At 48.2% G+C, this 24,765-nt stretch overlaps 1 protein-coding gene across 1 annotated transcript in view; it reads left to right on the plus strand.

The window, feature by feature from the left end:
• The window catches only part of SLC16A2 (solute carrier family 16 member 2), a 46,936-nt gene extending 27,897 nt beyond the window's left edge, over nucleotides 1-19,039 (plus strand). The window contains exons 3-6 of the mRNA XM_048514675.1: nucleotides 1,741-2,203; nucleotides 8,475-8,618; nucleotides 12,327-12,555; nucleotides 15,323-19,039. Coding sequence (XP_048370632.1) covers nucleotides 1,741-2,203; nucleotides 8,475-8,618; nucleotides 12,327-12,555; nucleotides 15,323-15,543 — 1,057 coding nt within the window. The 3' untranslated portion in view covers nucleotides 15,544-19,039. The remainder of the gene's footprint in view (nucleotides 1-1,740; nucleotides 2,204-8,474; nucleotides 8,619-12,326; nucleotides 12,556-15,322) is intronic.
• The last annotated feature ends 5,726 nt before the right edge of the window (nucleotides 19,040-24,765 follow it).

Raw genomic sequence — 24,765 nt, forward strand, 5'->3', positions numbered from 1 at the left:
GCAGCCAAATCTGTCTAATTTATTGTTTGTTTCCTTCATTTATGTCTCAATGAGCGGAGGGAAGGATGGCCTGTGGATCCAAGGAAGTCTCTTTTAAAAAATCCTGTTTTGAAGTCTGAGGAAAAGCCACAGATCTGTCCATCTAGCCAGGCAGCAGAGGGTGTCTGATCCGCATTGAGAGTGGTGCAGTCCCTGTATTATGTCCTTGAGAAATTTGGGGGGGGGGGGTTAATAAAAACTGTGCTCCCCCATGGGAGACAGAATGATGTAGTGGCTAAAGGGCTGGACACGGATATGGGAAAACCTAGAATTGAATTTTCCCTGTGCCGTGGAGTCTTGCTGAGTGACCTTGGGCCCGTCACAGACTCTCGGTCTAGCAATCCTCGCAACAACCCTCAGCAACCCAAAGCGTATTTAGCAAAGGCTCATGGGTATGTTGTTGAAACGCTCACCGTAACTTGAAAACAGCCTAAGGCACTGACCATGGAGATCAGGAACGTGGCCCCGTCCCCCTGCTTTGAACAGACCTAATCCTGCCTTGGACTATCTTTTCAAGTTATTGCTGAAATGCTCACCGTAACTTGAAAAGATAGTTCACGGCAGGACATGACTTGCTGAAAGCAGACAGATGGGGCCATATCCCTGATCTCCAGGGAGGCCAGGGGGTGGGGCGGAGGGAGGTCCGACTTTGCACCCTCTGCAGGGGGGTGGGGCTTTCATGGGGAGGGAGGTCCGACTTTGTACCCTCTGCAGGGGGGTGGGGCTTCATGGGCCCCCTGCAGCAGGGATGGGCAGGGCTCTTGCGGGATGCTTGAAGGAGGTTTTGTCTCTGGGCACCGTTTGGACCCCATATGCCTCTGACAGTTGCCAGTTATTGTTGTATGTTTCTATTGGTAATAACTTATTGTACGTACTTGTCCATTACATACAAGTCTTCAGTGGGGACTTGTCTTCAGTGTTCTGGGTATTTTTCCCCTCTGGGTTGCACATTTTTGCATCAATTTCTCAATGGATGCAACGTTAACAACTCCACAAACAACAAACGCGCTGCATCAACCGCTACTTTATCAATTGCGCTAAGCCCACATATAAAGTGCAATACATAAAGTGCAACCAGTGAAAAGTGCAAACAACATCAGAGCCTAGACTCTTACAATACTACACATATCACATCACCCTACAACATATTCAAGGTGACTAAACGATGTCTTCTTGGGTGCTGTGTGGTTTCCGGGCTGTATGGCCGTGTTCTAGCAGCATTCTCTCCTGACGTTTCGCCTGCATCTGTGGCTGGCATCTTCAGAGGATCTTTTGCTCAGACCCAGGGCCATTAGCCAATCCCTGCATTGCTCAGGTAGAGGTTGGGCAAGCAGCTTTGATTGGCTGGTTCTGATATTTTTGTCAGAGCACACTTATATCCAGGCAACCTGTGATTGGCCAAGACAGAAGGTGTCCAGCCCTGCTCCGCTGACATCCATCCCAGGGGGATTTTGACCAGGGGTCTTCAAACTATGGCCCTCCAGATGTTCATAGACTACAATTCCCATGAGCCCTACCACTTGGCCATGCTGGCAGGGGCTGATGGGAATTGTAGTCCATGAACTTCTGGAGGGCCACAGTTTGAAGACCCCTGATCTTGACAAAACCTCCTTTTTGGAAACATGGGTGGGCTTCTTCTAAATTACATCCAGGCTCATCATGAAATGCTGGAAAGTAACTGGTTCCTTGTTGCACCCACAGGTCCCTTGAAGTCCGCTATTTCACGTACGGGATCCTCTTTGGATGCGGCAGTTCCTTTGCCTTCCAGCCCTCTTTGGTGATCCTCGGCCACTACTTCAAACGCCGCCTGGGTCTGGCCAATGGCCTGGTGACTGCTGGCAGCTCCATCTTCTCCATGGGCCTCCCTTTCCTCTTGAAGAGCATCAGCCGGTCCATCGAGCTGGCACACACGTTCCAAGTCCTCAGCGCTTTTATGCTCATCCAGATCTTCTTGTCTTTGACTTTCCGCCCCATGTTCCCTTCGACCTCTGACCCCCATGATGTGGAGCAAGTGAAACTGGACAGCCGAAGCTGGAGGCAGCAATGCACGTCTCAGATGAGGAAGTATTTCAACATGAAGGTTTTCAGGAAGAAGTCCTACCGGATCTGGGCTTTTGGGATTGCAACTGCTGTTCTGGGGTACTTCATACCGTACATGCATCTGGTGAGGTTATCATGAGGTGAAAAAAATTGGGGCGGTGGGAGAAGTTGCTTGACTTTTGACCGCCGGACAAAGGGAAGAGGGCTGTGCAATTAATAGAACCATAGAGTTGGAAAAGACCACAAGGACCATCAAGTCCTTGCAGTGGTGTAGTGGCTAGGAGCAGGTGTACTCTAATCTGGAGGAACCGGGTTTGATTCCCCGCTCTGCCACTTGAGCTGTGGAGGCTTATCTGGGGAATTCAGATTAGCCTGGGCACTCCAACACATGCCAGCTGGGTGACCTGGGGCTAGTCACACTTCTTCTGAACTCTCTCAGCCCCACCTACCTCACAGGGTGTTTGTTGTGAGGGGGGAAGGGAAAGGAGTTTGTAAGTCCCTTTGAGTCTCCTTACAGGAGAGAAAGGGGGGGGGGATGTAAATCCAACTCTTCTTTTTATTCTTCAAGTCCAACCCCCTACCATGATACACAATCAAAGAACCCCTGACAGATGGCCACCCAGCCTCTGTTTAAAAACCTCCAAAGAAGGAACTCCACCACTCTCTGAGGCCGTGAATTCCACTGTCAAACAGCCCTTAGTGTCAGGAAGTTCTTCCCAATGTTTATGTGGAATCTCTTTTCCTGCACCTTGAATCCATAATGTGATTGGTCTTTGATCGAGAAGCTCCACATGAACAAGACCAATGAGAGCAACAGGCAATCTGGAATGTTTTGAGTGTTGATTGGCTGACCTTCCTACTTGTTAAGATGGGGCCATTAATGTATTTTTTTAAAAGAAAGTTGTACACAGCCATGCAAAATCTAGAAATAGAAACAAAATCCATGTACTGAGGCAAACCCAAACGACAGTGGTACATTGCGACTAAAGAAAATGTCAGAGTTGGTGTAGATTGAACTTTTACATGAAGATGGGAGTTTGCCCAGATGATGTGATGCACTCAACTAAGTCCCACAGTCTTCAGAACAGAAAAAAGGCTCCTATTTTTGGTTGTTGTGGGTTTTCCAGGTTGTGGGGCCATGGTCTGGTGGATCTTGTTCCTAACATTTCACCTGCATCTGTGGCTGGCATCTTCAGAGGTGTATCACAGACTGTTACATAGAGTGTGTAACAGACTTCTCTCTGTGATACACTTCTGAAGATGCCAGCCACAGATGCAGGCGAACAAGATTTACCAGACCACAGCCACACAGCCCAGAAAACCCACAACAGCCAGTTGAATCCGGCTGTGAAAGCCTTCAACAACACTCCTTCTTTTGTCCAGTCATTGAACATCATAATTTGGAACATTTTTCTGCTTTGAGAACCAAACTTTGCTCTCCCATTGCTGACCCTCTGTGGGACTAAATGCTGGCATTGGAGGCAGGGATTGCACTAAGTTATCAGCACCTCCAAACTGGATGGTTCCAAAGGATAGCCAAATACCCTACTGAACACTTCCAAAATCTCCATCAAGTTTTGACCTACAAATTTGTTGTGGACCTTGTGCAAGCACACGCCTAAGTTGTAGGTTAGTACAGAGCACTGCTCCAGAACATTCTGGAAGTCCCACTCAAATAAAAACATCTTGAGGTGACCTCCAGATTATGGTCAGAGCCTTCCCAATTGTCCAGGGCTGTTCTTCACTGTGAGAAGTTCCTCCTGCTGTCTGGGAGATGGTTGGAATGGAGATGGACTGGTATGAAGACTTTCTACAACTTGTTGACAGGCAAGGGTGGGGACAATCCATCAAATGGAAGTCTGTGTTGAAGGTTCCCACATCATCGGTGTAACAAGTAGATCTGTCTGATCCTTTGAACTTGTGGACATCTTTGAAATTCTGACACAGTGGCGGCCGCAGCCCAAAAATGGCTGCAGCAGGAAGGAGATCTGTCAACAAAATGGCTTCCACAGCTTATCTTCAGCCTCACAGGGAAGATCCTTGTGCTGGGGTGGCAGCTGCTGCCAAAGGGAGCAGCAGTGGCGTAGGAGGTTAAGAGCTCATGTATCTAATCTGGAGGAACCGGGTTTGATTCCCAGCTCTGCCGCCTGAGCTGTGGAGGCTTATCTGGGGAATTCAGATTAGCCTGTGCACTCCCACACACGCCAGCTGGGTGACCTTGGGCTAGTCACAGCTTCTCGGAGCTCTCTCAGCCCCACCTACCTCACAGGGTGTTTGTTGTGAGGGGCGAAGGGCAAGGAGATTGTCAGCCCCTTTGAGTCTCCTGCAGGAGAGAAAGGGGAGATATAAATCCAAACTCTTCTTCTTCTCTTCTTCTGGAGGTCCAGTGCAGAGGGAAGAATTGCGCTCAGAGATGGCTCAATCATATAAGCAAAATGAGCCACCCCTTGGGCTGACTGCCTTGGCTATGTAAATGTCTTGTAGAGAGTGCTCCTGCCTGTACTTCTAGGGGACTGCAAAGCAGCTGCTTAACAGCTTAGTGACTGGGTGTGATCCCCATACTTCCTGAACGACATGGCCAGGATCTCTGCAGGCCACCCAGGGCAGAGACCCAGGCGTAGAAAGGCGGATGTAAAAAATGACAGGCATTAGAAAGGTGAAATGTCTTTTTATGCTGCTAAGCACGGATAGAAGCAAAGGGGCGGTGTGTGTGTGTGTGTGAAGCTTTCATGTGCCCAGAGTCACAGAGGGCTCTGGATTGTAGGACAGAATGTACTTCCGCACCAGAAAGTGTGGTGGGGGACCAAGCATTGCTGGAATGGTATAAACAGCCCATCATCCATTTATACATAGCTGAAGTGCAACTTAAAATCTCAGGGCATGCTCCCCTGATCCTTCAGAACAAATTCCAATCCAAGTGACTCCGAGCGGTTTGATTTACGCTGCAGAGATTAAGTTTCCCCCGCGTGCCCTTCTGCAGTTGAGTTTGGATCAAGCAAAACAACCCATCAAAGAGTAAAAGACGCAGAATGTCAGCTGGGCGTCCTAAAAACACCTGATTTTAAATCTTCAGCTAAAATCAGATACGTTCTTGTGCCAGCACCATGTCTTTCATTGCTGGAAATCGATAGTTGCAGATGGGTGTTCACCCTGGCTAGGCACTCCCTCAGCAATCCTAGGAAGGCAAATTCAGAAACATTCCTTATGCAGAAAGATTCTGATCCATGTCAAACAGAGGAACTGGTGTCAACGGGGCACCTGCTCTTCTGTTGCACGCACTTTAACGAGGCGCCATCTAATTTTTATTCATCCAATTCTAGAAACGCTCCCCAGCCGCTCAAAGAAAGCAAGGTTTGACGGGCTTCTTTCCCAAAACTCAGGCCAAACTGCAAAGTTCTGCCTGCTGGTATATAAAGCTCACAGTTTGCAAGTCTGTAAAGAGGCACATTGAGGCTCTGCTATTTAAGGCCGTTTTCGCACGGGCGAAATATGACATCGTGGAAACGGGAAAAGAAACGTCAGAGCGAGAGCGTTCGCACGCATAGCGGCGGAGGTGCGCCGTCGCGCCGTCGCGAAAACGCTTAATCGGCGCGAAGATGCCGTATTCAAAAAACGCTTCGAAGCGCTCTTTTCCCACATGTGACGCACTGACGCCGCAGTCGTGCGAACCGCCGCCACGGAGCCGTTCCCAACAATGGCGACTGCCAAAAGGCCAAGCTTGGTCACCGTCCCCCCCACACACACACACGTTTGTCCCTGGTGATTTCCCTGCATGGTCAAGCACCTTTCCCAGATCCATGTCACCTGTGCAGATGGTGGCTGCCCATACACACTCTGGTCTCACAGGTAACATGAACTGGGACTGACAGTAGCTGGGAGGGGAGGCAATGACAGATGGGGGACGGGCAGGACATCAGGGCAGTCACGTCAGCCAATCGCGTTGCTTCGCGAGTGCGCAGCCGCAACAGAGCGTGGCGAGATGCCGCTTCTGCAGCGCCTCCGTGCGAACCGGCACATTTCTGCGGGACTGCGGACGCCCGCAGCTCCGCCTGTCTGTGCGAACGCTTTTTTCCGGAGGCGTCGCAATTTACGACGTCATCGCGTCGCTCCTTTTGTCCGTGCGGAAACGGCCTATGTGTTTTAATTTTGTGTGTGTGTGTGTGTGTGTGTTTCTAACTTCTCTGATGTTAATATTGTTGCTGTCTACGTGTACATCTCATTCAGTAGGTTATTTTTGCTTGCTGGTTAAAGATCGTAACAAGAAATAAATTAAAATGCACCAGAAAGTGTGATAGGGAACCATGCAAAGCTGGCATGGTGCAAACACTGACCCCACGTTTGCCCCCACTGGAGGCCAGGAGGCTCACAGACCTGATCAGAAGGGCTTTAAACGGAGTTATGTGTGGGAGAGAAACAGTATTCAAACAGATAGTAGTTCAATAAATGATAGTGATAGTAGTCCAAAGGTTATAGAGAGAACTGAGCGAATAGGTCAAGAAGGCAACAGCAGGAGGGAAAAAAATCTTAAAGAAGCAGCCAGAGGAAATGCACTATGGCCTTCAATGTCTCTACACCAGTGCACAGAGTATGGGAAATAAACATGATGAACTTAAACTCTTAATACATCAAAACAAATATGACAACAACAACCACCTTTATTTGGCATTTAAAAATAGGTTCTAGAGCGTTGCCAGACATTTTTGAAATACAAATCAAGAATACATTCAAAGCGCAGACAGGAAGACTGTATATAGCAGTATGCATTACTTAGAAAGTTCTGTCACTTGTAAAAGAAATTTTGCTACTTTTCCCAAGAGCATGACATCTGTGTTGTTTAACAGAAGCTCCACAATACAACAGTCAGAGTCGCTTTCAGATTTGTCTAGGGCCAGCCTGGGAGAGAAATTCCTGATGCCCCCATATCTCGGACAGTCAAGAATAATGTGAGCAAGAGTCTCCACTTGATTTTTACAGTGTGGACAAACCCGATCCTGGAGAGGGATGGATAAGTAGCGACCCTTTGTAATGGCCGATGGGAAAAACAAATATGATGTTATAGGCATCACTGAAACTTGGTGGGATGAATCTCATGATTGGAACATAAGAATTGAAGGGTATAACCTATTTCATAGAAAAAGTTCAAATAGGAAAGGAGGAGTAGCATTATATATAAAAGACTGTCATAGTTGTGAGCTTGACTTAAATTCTGCAAGCCAAGTTGAGAACATTTGGGTAAAAATTAAGGGGGAGAGAAACAACACTGATCTCATGCCAGTCTGAAGAGATGGAATACATCTTGGAACAGATGATCAAACTTGCACAAAGAAGAGAAATAGTAGTAATGGGAGATTTCATTAACCCAGACACTCTGAATTTCATTAATCCAGACATTAATCCAGATTTCATTAATCCAGACACTCTTCCATGACAATTCCATGACCATGCTGGGAGTCAAACTCTTCCATGACAATCAGGTCCAACAAATTTCTTACTTGCCTCGCAGACAACTTCATGGTCCAGAAAGTGAAAGAAGCAACGAGGGGAACCGCTCTTTTAGATCTGCTCCTAACCAACAATGATGACCTGATTAGTGGAGTGGAAGTGGTAGGATCCTTAAGTGGGAGTGATCATGCTCTCCTGGAGTTTGTTACACAGTGGAAAGGGGATGCTAAGCATAGTCATACACGCATTCTAGATTTTAAGAAAGCAGATTTCAGTAAGCTCAGGAATCTACCCGTGGTCAAAAATACTTAAAGAGAAAGGAGTGCGTGATGGCTGGGAGTTTCTTAAAAGTGAGATCTTGAGGGCACAATTTTCAAACAGTTCCAATTAGGAGGAAAAATGAAACCTGGATGGCTGTCTAAAGAACTTTCAACTGAGCTAAAGATTTTAAAAGGACATGCACAAGAAATGGAAAAGGGGGGAAATCACCAAAGAGGAATTCATACACATAAGCAGGATGTGTTGGGAGAAAGTCAGAAAAGCTAAAGCTCACAATGAGCTGAGACTTGCCATAGAGGTTGAAGGGAGAGGTTGAAGAGAGAGCAACCTTGTTTTCTGCTGCCTCAGAGACTAGGACACGGAGTAATGGATTCAAGGTGCAGGAAAAGAGATTTCACCTAAACATTAGGAAGAACTTCCTGACCGTCAGGGGTGTTGGACAGTGGAATTCACTGCCTCGGATAGTGGTGGAGTCTCCTTCTTTGGAGGTGTTTAAACGGAGGCTGGATGAACATATGTCGGGAGTGCTTTTATTGCATGTTCCTGCATTGCAGGGGGTTGGACTTGATGGCCCGTGGGGTCTCTGCCAACTCTATGATTCTATGGGGCTGGGTGTGCTACGAGTCAGTTGGAATATATAGAAGTCTGACATCCTTATTTCCTCTCTTTCCCAGGTGAAATACGTGGAAGAGGAGTTCAAAGAAAAGGAAAAAGGGTGGATTGTGCTGGTTTGCATGGGAGCCACATCAGGGATTGGACGCTTGGTTTCGGGACCAATTGGCGACCTGATCCATGGGTTGAATAAGATTTACTTACAGGTAGGGCCTGCCTGATCTTTATTATTTATTTTACCACTTTGGTTTTCGTCCTCTGGAGTTGAAAAGTCAAATTATGTTACTAGACACAGTGTGCAGACACAGCTTACAGCACAGGATTAAAAATGCACCACAGGTCGGCTTTTAGAATTATGTGCGGGCATGACTGACTCCAGGCCGCACAGGTGTGAAGACACCAGCCATGTGCCATTGTTGTCATAAAATGAAACATGGCTAGAGCCCCTCTGAAGGGTTTTAGAACAGCTCTTGTGTTCACGCTTCCTGTGCCGAAGGAATGCTGCCATTCTGTTCTCCTCAAGCTGACCACTGCCTGGTTTGGCCTACATGGCAGTCTGGCACTCAGAGGCATGCTGGTGTAACCTCTATCTGTGGGTTCTGTGGGGCAGAACTTGGAATGAGTTTGCAACAACAATTTTTAAAAACAAAATGGTTTACTTTCTTAACATATAACATCAAACGTCAACATTTAACATCACACTTCAAGGTCCTGTTCAGGTTGCATTTTCAAGTCCTTATATTTACAGTCCACTGATACTGCCAAGTCCAATTCTTCTTTGCAAGTGGGTTGGCTCCTGAAGACTCCAAGGGACTCCAACGAACAGGATTCAACATGATGAAGGTTTCCAGGAGAACTCTCACCCATTACAAACATTAAAAACCCTTAACAAGGTGTTAAGGGCTTATAGAAATCAAGGTCTGAGTCTGGTAGTCTTGTCTCCTCCAAACTACATGAGCTCTGCTGCCTCGTGCTGCTCTGAGTCTCCACCCCTTACTGGGTCAACCCATTCTGAGCATGGGGGTTACACTGGCTGCAGCCCTGTGGGCAGAGTGTTTCAGCTGGCACCTTTGGCAGAGCTGTTAGCAGATAAAAAGTAATGTTCACATACAAAGGGGTGCAGCTGATACTTTGGACAGTTGCTTCAAGAGCTTTTCTTTAGTTTGCTTGCCTACTATGGGCAGTGTTGTGGGGGGAGAGATGACCTTTCTTTTCGCTGCAGGCTTCCTTCTACTTGCTGCTGTCAAGAACATTCTATGAAATTCAGCATTCTCTGTGGGTCTCTCTGTTCTGGCACATGTTATGTGGGCGTTTAGTAGGTCTGGGAGGCCAGGTGTAAGGAACCAGTAAAGTCCAGGCCAAAAGTAACTTTTCAAGTTCTTTATTGAGCTGGCATTCTCAGTCGATTACAAGCGATGCGGGAACTGACCCCCCAACGTTCGAACAGCCTCTCTTACGAGCTCCCCACCAGTTCCCACCAAAGTTAGGTAAACACCTGTAGTTCCCATCCAAAAACCTCCTTGAAACAGTTTCACACAGACAGGCAAAAGAAACAGGAGATACAGATAAGAGAAACATTCCCCGTTCCGGGCGTCCCGCCAACCTTGTCAGAACTTCCAAGGCTAAGCAGCAACTTTACACAGGTCTGGTCAGTCCTGCTCTTATGACTCTGCATATATGGGTGAGGGGGAGGTGAGAACCTCACATGGCGTGGAAAGGAGACCACCCCTCGCAATTTTAGGGGACATGGAATTGGAGTAGGGGGCTTTTTCTCACACTTTTTCCTCCTCTCAAAAGTTCCTGTTTCTTTGGTGTGTTTTTTTCTAAGTTCCAGTGTGGTTTTAGCTCCCTCTACTGGTCAATTCAATACCTGTTTTATGATTAGTAAAAAAAAAAGCTGCTGCATAAATCAACAGGGAAAGAAGCTAGGTTTGATCTTCTGCTACGATGAATCGACCAGTAGGGGGAGTAAAACATGCATGGAACTTAAAAAAAAAAAACAAGAAATGGGAACTTTGAAATGAGGAAAAAAATGACGAGCCCTATGGAACAGCCTCAGTGAAGGTTTGCCCCAGTGAGAAGCTATTTATTTATGTAGTTTTATGTAGTTTTTGGCTTCATTAGTAATCTCCTTTTCTCATGGGGATTCCAGGCAGATTGGTGATGGACAGTGTTGTCAACTCCAGAGGTGGGATCCAGCAGGTTCTCACAGGTTCCTGAGAGTAGGTTACTAATTATTTCTGTGTGCCGAGAGAGGGTTACTAATTGGTGATTTTGCCACGTGATTTTTGCCTTAGTTACACCCCTCCTCTCAGCAGTAGCGCGCAGAACTTGAAGCAGCCTAGCAGGAGGTGCACCGGCATCCGTGGCAGCCTGCACCTGCGTGCATTCGTTTCCCGCCCAAGGACCGGCGCAGCGGCTGCGTCCTTGCCACAGCCCCGCCCAGGAATGCCCCGCCCCCGGAATGCCCGGCCACGCCCCCGGAATGCCCCGCCCAACCCCATTGGCACTACGCCACAGTTTGAATCCCACCACCATGGGAACCTGTTACTAAAATTTTTGGATCCCACCACTGGTCAACTCACTACTGACTGATGGTGACTCTGTAGGATTGTCAAGGTTTGCCAACGCCTGCGTCTGCATAGTAGCCCTGGACTTCCTTGGTGGTTTCTCATCCATCCAAGGGCTGACCCTGTTCACCTTCTGAGATCTGTCCAGATAAGGCTAGCCTAGGCCAGGGGTGGCCAACCTACGGCACTCCAGATGTTCATGGACTACAATTCCCATCAGTCCCTGCCAGCATGGCCAATTGGTGCCATAGGTTGGCCACCCCTGGCCAAGGCCATCCAGGGCAGGGCAGGGCAGGGCAGGGCAGGGCAGGGCAAGGCAGGGCAGGGCAGACAAGCAGAGGTGATTTGCCATTGGCAGTCTCAAAAGACCCGCAGTGGTCTCCCACCCGAGTACTGACCAGGACCAACCCTGCTGGGCTTCCAAGATCTGATGAGACCAGACTAGCCTCAACCAGCCAAGTGAAGGCCAAGGCAGATTGCAGAGTTATAAAAGCTAGGAGCCCGTCAGAACTAATCAAAAGCATCCTGATGAGGTGGGCTTCTTGCCATGGACTCCCATGTGCCAAAGGACTTGCAAGCAGGCAAGCTTGGCCAGTGAATTCCAGGCCAGGCCTGACCCCTGGACTGACTTTGTGTGGCCCCTCAGTTGCCTTTCTGAACAAGCACAGGGCAGCTAGCCATCTGCCTCTTAAAACTAGTGCGAGGGGCTTTGGTTTCTAAACTGCTGCCTTCTCTTGTAGGAGCACAGTCAGCAGACTCCTCTCTCCTCTCCACAGTCAGCTGCCTTCTATTGTAGGAGCACAGGGCTACCAATCTTGATCCTCTTTGATCTGAGATTGCAAATGCCTTAACAGACCAGGTGATTGGGAGCAACAGCCGCAGAAGGCCATTGCTTTCACCTCCTGCACGTGAGCTCCCAAAGGCACCTGGTGGGCCACTGCGAGTAGCAGAGAGCTGGACTAGATGGATTCTGGTCTGATCCAGCTGGCTTGTTCTTATGTTCTTATGTTCACATGCATGTGACACATGGAAATCCCTGAGTAGCAGTTGTGCCAACATTTCTGTAGAACTAGCACCTGTGCCATGGAGGTTGCCAGGTGCAGCCTTGGGCCAGTCACTGGCTGTCAGCCAAACCTCCCTCACAGAGTTGCTTTGAAGATTAGATGCAGGAAGGGAGGACACGGAAGGCTTTCCTGAACTCCTGGAAGAAAGAGGGGAATAAAAACGAGATCGGCAGAAGGCCGCCCTCTCCCTCTCCTGAGCGCGCCCGGCCTCCTAACCCCGCCAGGTGTGCACCCTCCCCAGCTTGACTGCCTCAACAACATCCATGCTTTGCCTCCCCAGGTGGCCTCCTTCATCCTCTTGGGGGTGATGTGCATGATGATCCCGCAGTGCCAGGAATTCTGGGGGGTGATTATTGTCTGCCTCTTCCTTGGACTTTGCGACGGACTCTTCATCACCATCATGGCCCCCATTGCCTTTGAGCTGGTTGGACCCATGGAAGCCTCGCAGGCCATTGGGTATCTGCTGGGACTTATGGCCATCCCCATGACCGCCGGTCCCCCGATTGCAGGTCAGTAACGTCTTGAGTCCAGGGGTTCAAAACTGAGCACCCGCTTCTAGGAGAAGGGAGAGTTACCTTTTCTGCCCCTTCCAACCCAAGGTTTGTATCTGTTGTGACAAAATGGCTTGATTCACATGAAAGAAGGGCTCCCACAACAACCCAAGCCTTTATTGGCCTATAAAACAGGACAAAATTTTAAAACAAAACAAGGTTAAGAAATGCAGTTAAAACTACTAATTTCCAGTATAAAATTTGCAACAGTTTCACAAAAGAGCACATCAGAGCTGTTCAGGAGGTTGGGCATCTTATAACACTCATGCCACTGAGAACATTGCAAGAAAATGGAATTCGTGTATTCCATGCGTCTCTTATTGTATTTAGGGCATAGAAACAGAGAATGGTCAAGTGTTTCAACCGTAGTCATATCACATAAACAAACTCTTTTAGAATGTTCTATATTCTTAAATCTTCCCTCCAGGAGATCTGATGGCAGCACATTACATCTTGCAGTAGCCGAGGCTCTCCTCTGGGTGGGATTAATCAGCAGACGAAGATATGCTGCCATAATTCCACGCTCGCATGGGATTAATAATGTAATCGGAGAACAGGTTGTCTTGGCAGCACGCGTCAAGTTATGAAAATCAAGATCCAAGAGCCTATTCTTGACTAGTCTGAAGGCTTCCACCTTTGTGAGCATAAGGAGTGATTCCAAGGGGAAACCAATAGCTTCAACCTTTCTAAAGATCAAAGTATACCATTCTGAAATAAAGTGATCTGATAACAGAGAGGGAATATAGCTATTGGATCCCACTAGAAAATGTGTATGCAGCCAATATTTTATGGCCCTTATCCATGCCAAGGTTTCTAGAGTTGTTTGGCCCATCTCAATGCACAACGCAGCATAAGGCACACAACTAGGGAGAAGAAGGGCTCCCCCATAAGGTGCCCACAGACACTCCAGCCCCTGCCAACAACTTTTCTGCCGCCCACCAAATGTTTTACAAAGTGGATGGGCTTTTGCTCAGCAAGACTTCTGACTAACTATTGGAGATATGATCGGCTGTGCAGATTTTTTAAAGCATTACTTTGGCAGCAGCTGCCACCACAGCACAAGGATCTTCACTGTGTGATTGAAGATAAGTGTGGCAGCCACTTTGTAACTGGCTGTGCCTCCTGTGGTTGGCTGTGTGGTGTAGTGGTTAAGAACAGTGAACTCTAGTCTGGAGAATTGGGTTTTATTTCCTCCTTTATATAGGAGGAAATGAGAACTGCTTGGTTTTGAGAGGCATTTGGGAAAGGATAAAGGTTTCACGGATAAAAGGAGAACATATAATGTCGAAATGTCTGGAACTATTTGGAAAATGCAAAGGGAAAATTCTAGGGCATATATACAAGTATAGGGTAGATGATAAGGAATTCATGATAAGAACATTGAAACAAAAATGGGAGAAGGAAGGATTTCTAGACATTGGTAATATTGAAAAATTAATAGACAGTTGGAAAAATATAAAGATTGAGAAATATATGGAGTTAGGAAGAAAAGTGATATTAAAATGGTATAGAACACCAAAACAACTAGCATACATGATAAAAGGACCTAGTTCTAAATGCTGGCACTGTGGAGACCAAGAGGCATATTATAACCATATGTGGATAGAATGTGCAGAAATTAAAAAAAATTGGACAATTGTATTGTTATATATCAAGAAACTGGTGAAGACAAATATTGATTTAAATAATGGCTTAATGTTCATGGGTGTAATGGAAGACAGAAGGGTGGATAAACAATATAGTTTTATGTATAAAATAATGATTAAAGCAGCACATGCAACAATAGCCTTGGGCTGGAAAGAAAAGAAAAAATGGACACTTCAGAAATGGTTAGACTATATCTGGGAACAAGTGACACTTGATATTTTCGATATATTATCCAAAAATAAGACATGGCAAGATAAACAGAATGAAATTTTGAAGATATGGATAATATACGTGGACTGGATGAAAGAAGCTCGAGTCGATGAAGAAATATGGGAGAAGAGGCTACAGAGAATGAACTTACTGCTGTTTGTGTGACAAAACTATGAAGAAGAAGTAATGGGGGGAGGGAGAAAAGGGGGGAAAGTATCATTTGGAAATGTATGAAGAAGGAAAATACTATAAACTGTAAAATTCAAATGATACAATTAAAAAAATATTTTTTAAAGAGAGAACGGGGACTAGCCCAAGGTCACCCTGCAGGCTTCATGTATAGGAGTAGGGAAACAAATCCAGTTTACCAGATAAGAGTCTGCTGGACGTGGGGAGGAGTGGAGAATCAAACCCAGTTCTCCAGATTAGAGTCTCCTGCTCCCAACCACTACACCACACTGGCTCTCGAGAGTCTTTGCGGCTGATCCCTGCTCCCCAACCCAACCCAACCCAACCCCCGCCCCGCTTCTTGCTACCACTGTGTTTTTGAGGTCTGCACATTGTTCTTCAGTGGAACAGCCAGTAACACCTTAGAGACCAACAAGATTTTGCGGTATAATCTTTTGAGAGTTAAAACTCTCAAAATTATCTGACGGGGGAGCTTAGAAGCTTAAAAGCTCCTCCCCTGAAAACCTCACTGGTCTGTAAAGCGCTCCTGGTCTCCGCTCTTGCCTGCTGAGGGGCAGCCGTCGGGGTGAGTGAGGGCCTCTTGCCTCTTCCTCCGAGGCTCGCTACGAACTAGCGTCGTTTATTTTGAATGGATTCGAACCTCTTCATCGTTTCTAAACTGTGCCCTTTTGTTTTGCAGGGTTGCTCCATGACTGTTTTGGGAATTACCACCTTGCCTTTTATTTTGCTGGTGTTCCCCCAATAGTTGGGGGTCTAGTTCTGGCTGTTGTTCCGGTGATCCATCAAAGGAAGCTCAGGAAGCAGCAGCTGGAGTCTGGTAAAGACAAGATGTTGGTTTCAGAGATTGCGATGAACGGAGAGCTCCTTCCAGGTTCCCCGGCCATGGAGGCCCATGTCTAAAGCCATCCGTAAGACCTCTTGGTGCCCACACACATACCCCTTTCACAACCAGCATTTATAACACCGCCAGAGCCCTTTCTCAAGAGCAATCCAGCCTGTCCGCTTGTAGGTGGAAAGCATCGCACTGACAGTCCTAATTGGACAGTTTGCGTTCAAGTTGTTTTAATACCTACAGCTCTATTCAGCAGAGAGAATTCCACCAGCAGTCTAATTCATTATTAGGCGATTGCTTTTCTATATGATGTAGCAGCAGATTACCCCTAGGTAATAGGCATTCAACAAGCTTTCTGTAGGCTTCATGGATTTATTCCCCGGAAAAACGGAGCCAGTCACTTTTGCCTTGGAAGTGGAGTTTCGTCTCACTTTGAGCTCCTCTGGGGCTTATTTTTATAGCCGCTAAATGCTCAGAGTACATTTTAACAGTTCATGGGGGCGAAGGAAAGAAAAGTTGCACCATGGGTGAATTCTGAATCCTTTTGGAAAATGTGTTTTCTTCTTTCTTTCCGCTTTGACGGCATCTGCCTCTGAATTAATGGTTGGTCTCAGTGTTTTCCTACCAGCCCACTTTGAGGTTTCTTACGTGCACGGCCACTGCCTCGTGTGCAACAGGCCTTCTCAAACTCTGGATTGGGCATTCTGATGTTTTCAGACCGATGTTCCCCACCTGCTGCCAGAGAGGATTGCACTGCAGAGAATGCCGGCTGAGCGGAAGATCCAACTCATTAGATAGCACTTACTAATTTTTGGCATTTTAAAAAAGTTTGTTCCTCTCCATTTTTAAGACCAGCCTCTACCTTTTGAGCCATCCTTTAGAGGCGCAGTTTTATCAGGTATCCAAGCTCTCTGGCTGTAGTACACGAGGGTCTTTCTGAGCGTGCCTCCTCTGATGTAAGTAAGGTAGAGACATTTCTCCATAGCAACATGACCTGATTGGTTGAGGTTGGCAGAACAAGGCTCCTCTCGTGGCTGCGTGTTCAGGACATTCCTGCTGAGTCAGAACTGCAGGGTGGGTGGAAGAGCAGACTTCCCCTAAGTCTGGATTCCCCGGAGAAGGGTGAGCGGCCCTGGGGGGAAAGAGGTTCTTTAGTCCCCTGAATGTAGCTGTTTCCTCATGAAGCATAACATTGATAAGTTGATAAAATTGGTGAGTTGGCATCACAGAAGCCGTGGAAAGCAAAGCAGCCAGACGTCTGCCCAAAGAAATGAAAGATGGGCTGCCTGAGTTAGATTCTGCTTTGGGGAGGGACGGGTGCCCTCAGTGTTGAATGCAGGGCCCTGCATCCAGAAGCAGCAGAGAAACGAGCCACCGCTGGCTCCGGTCTTCTCGGAGAGTCTGTGGGGGAAGGGAACGTTTGCAAGCGGCACTGTCCGCACCCGAGGCCATCAGGCTCACCCTTGACGGGAGACGGGGCCTTCTCTGGGCTGAGGAGCTGCTCTTGCCTGAAGGCCAGGTGGTTGTGCCTGCGGGAGGCTCAGGTTCCTGGAGACCAGGCCGTGTAGAAAACTCACCCCAGCAGCCCGGGGCTCCTAACTTGCCATGCATTCCCAAGGGGGCCTGCCATAGAGAGACGGGCGGGAGGGTCCTCGGCACAGCGGCTTCCGTCCAAGCCCTCTACAACCCACGGAGTAATTCCGCAGAGGGGTGGGCGGAAAGGCCCCGGTTCATGTTTTGCTTCTGCCGCTGCCTTTTTTTAAAAAAGAGGAGCTGCTCAGTCTCAATGAGTGTCACCAGCTTTGGCTTGGGAAATTCCTGAAGATTTTTAGGTAGAATTTGGGGGTGGGGGGAGCTCAGCCAGGACGTGATGCCACAGAGCTCTGAAGCTACGACTTCCTCCAGGGGGGCTGATTTCTATGGGGATCGGCCGTAATTCCAGAAGAGCCGCAGGGCCCGCCTGGAGGTTGGGAACCTGATTTTCAGCCTGCCCCCTACCTCCCTGCGCTGCAATATGGGGACCATAATGCTGACCTCCTTTGCAAGTTGGTTATAAAAAGAAGAGGTTTGTGTAGGGAGAGTGCTTAGAACGCTCTGCAGCCCTGTCTAAATGCTGTGGGGCGCTGTTGCAGTGTCAGTTTTCAGTGTGTCCCTCCGTGGGTGTTTGACCCCCTGCTGGTTATCTCTCATCGCCGCTCCCGTGACCAGAAATTGTGCCTGTCCTTGCAGCTGGACATGACGCTCCAGGCCACTGAACGTTCAGCTTCTGCAAACATTTAGAGACCCGCTGTCCATTCTCCCGGACAGAGTTGAAGGACGTGGGGCTTGAACCTCTGGGTCCGTTCCACTCATGGCAAAACCTCCTGTCAGAGCAGGGAATCTTCCCCCTTATTGCATCAGGGGATGGCCCCCTTGTTCTGGGATAAGGTGCCTCAGCAGCGCGCCGGATCCTCAGGCTCCCACACACAAGGTGCACCTATTCAATCCTGTTCTCATCAGTACCTGGGGTTACTTGTTAGCTTCTGGTTGGCAGTCAGCGAAGGATCGTTGCTGTCCCTTTCATCTGCATCCCTGATGCGTTCAGCTGTTCCTTATCCACTCGAGGGCAAACAGTGGCACTAAGAGCAGTGTTATATAAGGCTCCACAATAGGAAACCATCGCATGACGATTGGTCTGGTGACAACCGCCCATCTTCGGTGATAAACGAACACTTGTTATCCAAGACGGAGGCTGGTCACACGTCTCCCCGCAATCAGCTGTGAGTCAGGAGAGGGTCTACCAATTCCGGGGTCCCTTTTGTGGAATCCTTGGGGTCGGGCGTGTTAGAGCCGTACTCCAGCTCTGGGACCGCTGGCAATTTTCACTCGGCCCCTTTGGCAGGTGGGAGGAGGGGTGGCATTCGGGAGAAAGTTGACTGCTGCTGAAACACTAAACGAATCGCGCCGGCCACCCCTGGCGGAAGGAGGCCAGACGTGTTGGTCACTCAACTTGCTTTTTCTTACAAAGCCTTTTGATGTATCTGTAAATTTTGTCCAGGTGCGAGGAGGGAGCAAGAACTGAGTGTTTGCGCTGCTTTGGCTATTTGTGGGTTATAATGTTCTTTTCCTATTTCACTGCAAAATGTATCCTTGCTAGATCATTTTTCAGCAAAACATTTAGTCGTTCGGGCTGGGGAGGCGGCTTTGCTCAAATGGCAGGTCTTCATCAGAAGAGCCCTGGGTCTGCGGCCCCAATAGCCATGGAATCCTGAGACTTTCCCAAAAGCCTTTTTAGTATCAAATCTCCCCATGCTGGAGGCACAGAAAGAGCAAGCCGGTCTGCCAAGTAGGGCTGCCTGCTCTGGCTTGGGAAATACCAGGAGACTAGAAGGACGGAACCTTGTGCGGGTGGAGGTGAATCATCAACTCAAAGGAAGTCTTCTCAAAATACTTTTTCACTAAAGGCGGTTAAGAACAGAAGAACAAGCCAGCTCTATCAGACCAGAGTCCACCTAGTCCAGCTCTCTGCTACTCGCAGTGGCCCAACAGGTGCCTTTGGGAGCTCACATGCAGGAGGTGAAAGCAATGGCCTTCTGCGGCTGCTGCTCCCGAGCACCTGGACTGTTAAGGCATTTGCAATCTCAGATCAAGGAGGATCAAGATCGGTAGCCATAGATCGACGTCTCCTCCATCAATCTGTCCAAGCCCCTTTTAAAGCTATCCAGGCTAGTGGCCACCACCACCTCCTGTGGCAGCATATTCCAAACACCAATCACACGTTGCGTGAAGAAGTGTTTCCTTTATTAGTCCTAATTCTTCCCCCCAGCATTTTCAATGAATGCCCCCTGGTTTTAGTATGGTGAGAAAGAGAGAGAAATTTCTCTCTGTCCACATTTTCTACCCCATGTATAATTTTATAGACTTCAATCATATCCCCTCCTCAGCCGTCTCCTCTCCAAACTAGAGTCCCAAACGCTGCAGCCTCTCCTCATAAGGAAGCTGCTCCAGTTAAGAGAATCTTTTCTGAAAAACAGCCCTGTAAAGTCACCATAGACCAGTGATGGCAAACCTTTTAGAGACTGAGTGCCAGGGGCAGAGCAAAGGGGAACCTGTCTTGGGGCACACGTGTGCCCTATGTGCCCCTGCCACGCCCCTGTTCACCCCCACCCTGCCCTGGAATGCCCCAGAACACCCTGAAACACCACCACCATGCCCCCAGAATGCGTGCGCCCAGTGTATCATGCCCCCTTGGCGCTATGCCACTACCAAGTGCCCAAACTGGGGCGATGGCATGCTTGCCCACAAAGAGGGCTCTGAGTGCCACCCCTGGCATGCGTGCCATAGGTTCGCCACCACTGCCATAGACGTTGGGGAACAGCTGGTGGAGATGGTCTGTTGCCTCTCTGCCATATTTCTGGAGAGGTTGTTTTGGGAAGAGGCTGCTACCTTAGATGGATCCTTGGTTGGACCCTGCAAGGGTGCTCTTGTGGCCGGAGGCCCTGACCACTGGAGGGTTTCATCACCTCACCCAAGTGGCGAGAAGATCGGCCTGCGCCCAAAGGCCAATGGCAGGATTGAAGCAAGTGTCCCATAAATATTCTGCACAGGACAACGGCCTCCGCTTATTATTCATTTTTTTCCAACTTTGCCCCATAAGGGCCTTTGTGACTAGTACCTCATGGTTTGGGGACCAAAACCCGCCTTGAATATAGGTGGGGACCCTCGAGGGCCTCTCCTCCGCGCTGTGAAGAGACGTCCTCTCTGTTTCTGAAGTGCCTCAAAGTAGCCTCCAGGGCTGCAATGAGTCCGGGCAAAACTTCCTTTGCTTTGAACCAGCCGGATCCCAGTCACGTACACGGGGCCCCTGAACCGGACCAAATTCTAGCCCTGGCTCTGGAACGTTTGGAACCCAAAATAAAGGAAGACAAACCAAACCCTCCAACTAGACCAGGGGTAGGGAACCTGCGGCTCTCCAGATGTTCAGGAACTACAATTCCCATCAGCCCCTACCAGCATGGCCAATTGGCCATGCTGATAGAGGCTGATGGGAATTGTAGTTCCTGAACATCTGGAGAGCCGCAGGTTCCCTACCCCTGAACTAGACCTCTGCGCCCCCCTCACGCTCTAGACGGCACCGTACGGTGGAAATACTTTTCCTCCAGAAGCAGCATCTGAAGGATTGTATTTAGTTCTTTATGAAATAAGGCAGGGAGAATTTTGCCCCTTGGAGTCACGTGCTGCTCTGATGATCCCAGAATCCCTTCTGCCCTTTGGCATCAGAGGTGACATGAAACAAAATGTTTCTGGCCAGGCAAGACAACTGCAGCTTGAAAGTCCACTAACATTAAAACCTCCCCCACCCGCACCCCTAACTTAAGGTACATTAGGTAAAGCCACACAGCCAAAGCCCCCTCCCCATGACAGCAGCCATAACTGTCAGGTGACATTAAAGGTCAGTTCTCAGTGTCCATCATGGTGACCAGCTGCATACATTTGCCCTGGGTTAGCAGATTGCCTGCCCAGCGTGGTAGTTGGGGTTGAAATGAGCAGAAGGCCTTTTGTGTACGCAAACCAGCCTCATATCAGTTCGACCTGCGTAATGACTATATAGATGGATTTGAAAAACAACAACCCTGTAAGCCTTCCTTTGTGGCCGTTTTCTATCAGGGCGTTGGATCATGTTTTGCTATCCTTTCACGCTCCAGATCTTTCCCAACTTGCCATCTGCAAATTCTCAGCTTGCCAAGACAATCGTATATGTCAGGTGTTATCTGTATCGTTAATCTCTGTAATAACTGTTATACTAAAGGCATGAAATGTTATTGTACAGGTTTTTTTTTTCCTTTTAGATAATTGTTGTGTTGCGGGGGGGGGGGAAGTGTTTCACTGGTGGGAAATCTTTCCTTCCCTTTGATTATCAAAGCTGTGTTGAAATCATATCGTTTGGTGGGCCTGCTGACCTTTCCCGGAATCTCTCTGTGTTCTCGCCTTCTTTGTTGACTCTGCTTCTCCGCTTTCCAAAGCTTAAAGCACACTTGGCTGATGTTCTGTTTGACATCAAATTACTCTAGAAAACTGCAGAAGCACTTCAGCATTTTCCAATTAGCTTTCCCAGTATCTCTCGTTTCAGCGAATGGGTGGTTTTTGCTTTGACTCGGTTGCCAAGTCACTGCCGATTTCTGAGAACCTGCAGGGTGTTCAAGGCAAGAGATGTTTGGAGATGGTTTGCCTGCCTCTGTGTGGTCACCCAGGACTTCCTGGAAGTCTCCCATCCAAATGCTCACCAGGCTGACCCTCCTTAGCTTCCAAGGACTAGTCTGGGCCAACCTGATCAGGTAGAATTCAGTAAAGGAGCAAAGAATTCTAGGGAGATCTGTAGCCTTTTAGAAGGAAGAAGAAGAAGAAGAAGAAGAGTTTGGATTTATATCCCTCCCTTCCTCTCCTGCAGAAGACTCAAAGGGGCTGACAATCTCCTTGCCCTTCCCCCCTCACAACAAACACCCTGTGAGGTAGGTGGGGCTGAGAGAGCTCCAAGAAGCTCTGACTAGCCCAAGGTCACCCAGCTGGCGTGTGTGGGAGTGCACAGGCTAATCTGAATTCCCCAGATAAGCCTCCACAGCTCAAGTGGCAGAGCTGGGAATCAAACCCGGTTCCTCCAGATTAGATACACGAGCTCTTAACCTCCTACGCCACTGCTGCTCCAGTAGAATTCAGTAAAGGAGCAAAGAATTCAGTAAAGGAGCAAAGAATTCTAGGGAGATCTGTAGCCTTTTAGAAGCGATGCAGGGATTTTTTTTAGCCTCATTGAAGTGGCAAGGGAATGTTCGCTTCCTGATTTGTTCCACTGCCCCCTTTTCCATGGCCTCTGTGTTGCTTGTCAACAAAACAGTAAGATGCTTGTCCTGTGCAGCGAACATGCAGGGTTCTGCTTGCGTAGCCAGCCAAGTGCCAGTAGCTGCCCTGGTCAAAACGAGGCAATCAGTTTCCTTTCAGAAGAGGTTAGAAGCCTGAAGGATGGAGCCGTTGATATACAGATTCGTCTGGTTTGCTCCAGATGGGTTTGCTTCAGGTTGGGGTGACTTCAAGAAACTGCTCTTAGTTTAGGGAGCAGTCGAAGAGTCTCCCCCTGGTGGCTGGCTGTTGTTGAAACAGCGATTCGCTTTGTGACCTGGCTGTTGGCATTTGTAACAAATGATCTCTTTGTTAGAGGTGAATCCCTGGTTGGGACCGCGTGGCCTATAGGTATTTTTATTGCTGTGGCCAAATTGCACATCAAAGGAACTTTCCCTGGCTCTGGTGGTCACGTGATCTCTTCCATCCGGTTGGGCCCCCCTTCCTCTAAAGGGTTGAGCTCCCCTTCCTCCAGTGCTTTTTCTCATCTCTCTTGGTCATTTGCATTTCTAAAGGTCTGCCCTTTTGTTTTAGAATGGAAGGATGCCTTAAAGGCATTATGTTCCAAAGACTGAGAGGGCTGACTTTTCCCTGCATTTCCAGCCATTACATCCCTGACTAGAAACATGTATTATTTTGATCTCTTTCTACAGCTTGAGAGAATTTTTTTAAAGCCTTCCCTCTGTTCCAAATTGGCAACTAGAGGTTAGCAAAAGTCTCTTGGTAGAGTTAGAAATAATGCAGACTGCTTATCTAGATCAGACATTTCCTGGCGTCTATTTTAAAGAGAAGTGAAACATTGCTGCCAAAGTTTTTGGTGGAGGTGATTCATGAAAGGTGTCCCTTTCTTGAGGTACCTTAGTAGAAATATAGTTCATGCTTTAAAGCAATACGTGGACATTAGACCAGCCTCCCTCGATTGTGGCCAGTCTGGCTAAAGTGTCCAGCATCCTCTTTTAGCAGAAGTCATATCAATTATGTGTGAAAGCGTAAGGGGCTGAACTCACGGTTGAGATGATAAAAGCACAAGCACGAGAGTTTGACGTTTCTTCCACGCCGTTTTTTGCTGCCTCCCGGTTTACGCAGCATTTCCTGGTGGGTGTCATTCAAAACGTGAATGAGGTCTTCATGCGATCAGAAGAGGCCAAGCTAATCTCGGGCCGCCACTCTGAAAAGCTTCGAGTCTTCCTCATCAAAATCATCAGAGGAAGTCGCCCATCGAGAGAAGAGAAGTCATCTTTAGTAGTCAATGGCTCTCCAGAAGTGGTTAAGCTAGTACAAGGCAAAAGTTTGTCAAAACTCCTAGAGATCGCACTCTCTAAGCCTCTGGGAAAAACTAGCAGAAAACTTAACTCCATTAGTGCCAAGCTCTTTTCACCTTTTGACAGGTAAAAAACAAAGGTTGGGATCTCAATCACCAAAGTAAAAAGAAAAATATGGGCTAAACAACCATTGGCACAATAACTTGTTGAATGCCTGGGCCCATTAACCTGTTGGGATAAGAGCTCTTTTTTTGCAGTTGAGACATTATCTCTTTATAAAAGTATTGGTTAGCAGAAGGCTGCACGGGTGGCTAGAACACAGCAGAAGCCCTTACCTCGTGTGCGTGCGTGTGCGTGATGAGTCCCAATGATCGCTGCGAAGCTTACACAAAAAAAGAAAAGTCGGGGTCGGTTATAGTTTCTTATCTAATAAAAGAGTATTTATTAGTGAACTCCATTCTGGATAGAAAGGTAGGTAGATAGAGTCACTATGCTGCTATCTTTAATCCCTACAACTGGATGGAGATGGATGCGAGGAGCATCCATCCTCTCTCTAGGCATGGCAGGAAGAAGTGGTGAGAAGGGGTCGAGGAAGAAGCCGGAAGGAAGGAAGTCCCTGAGAGTATCAGTCTAACATCAAAGGGATAGAACCAGCATGATAGAGTAAAGGTGTCAAATCCCTAGGTCCCTATCTAGCCATTAGCTCTCTAGTAAAAAACCCCTCTGTAGGTTGAGGCAGGAAACAGCGTAACAAAGTCCTTCACTTCCAACAGCGTAGTGGCTAAGAGCAGATGCACTCTGATCTGGAGGAACCGGGTTTGATTCCCAGCTCTGCCGCTTGAGTTGTGGAGGCTTATCTGGGGAATTCAGATTGGCCCGTGCCCTCCCACACATGCCAGCTGGGTGACCTTGGGCTAGTCACAGCTTCTCGGAGCTCTCTCAGCCCCACCCACCTCACGGGGTGTTTGTTGTGAGGGGGGAAGGGCAAGGAGATTGTAAGCCCCTTTGAGTCTCCTGCAGGAGAGAAAGGGGGGGATATAAATCCAAACTCCTCTTCCTCCTCCTCCTCTCCTCCTCCTCCTTCTTCTCCTCCTCCTCTCCTCCCCTTCTCCTCCTTCTCCTCCTTCTCCTCCTCCTCCTTCTCCTCCTCCTCCTCCT

The sequence above is a fragment of the Sphaerodactylus townsendi genome, linkage group LG13 (genome assembly GCF_021028975.2).
Source record: "Sphaerodactylus townsendi isolate TG3544 linkage group LG13, MPM_Stown_v2.3, whole genome shotgun sequence".
Lineage (NCBI taxonomy): Eukaryota > Metazoa > Chordata > Lepidosauria > Squamata > Sphaerodactylidae > Sphaerodactylus > Sphaerodactylus townsendi.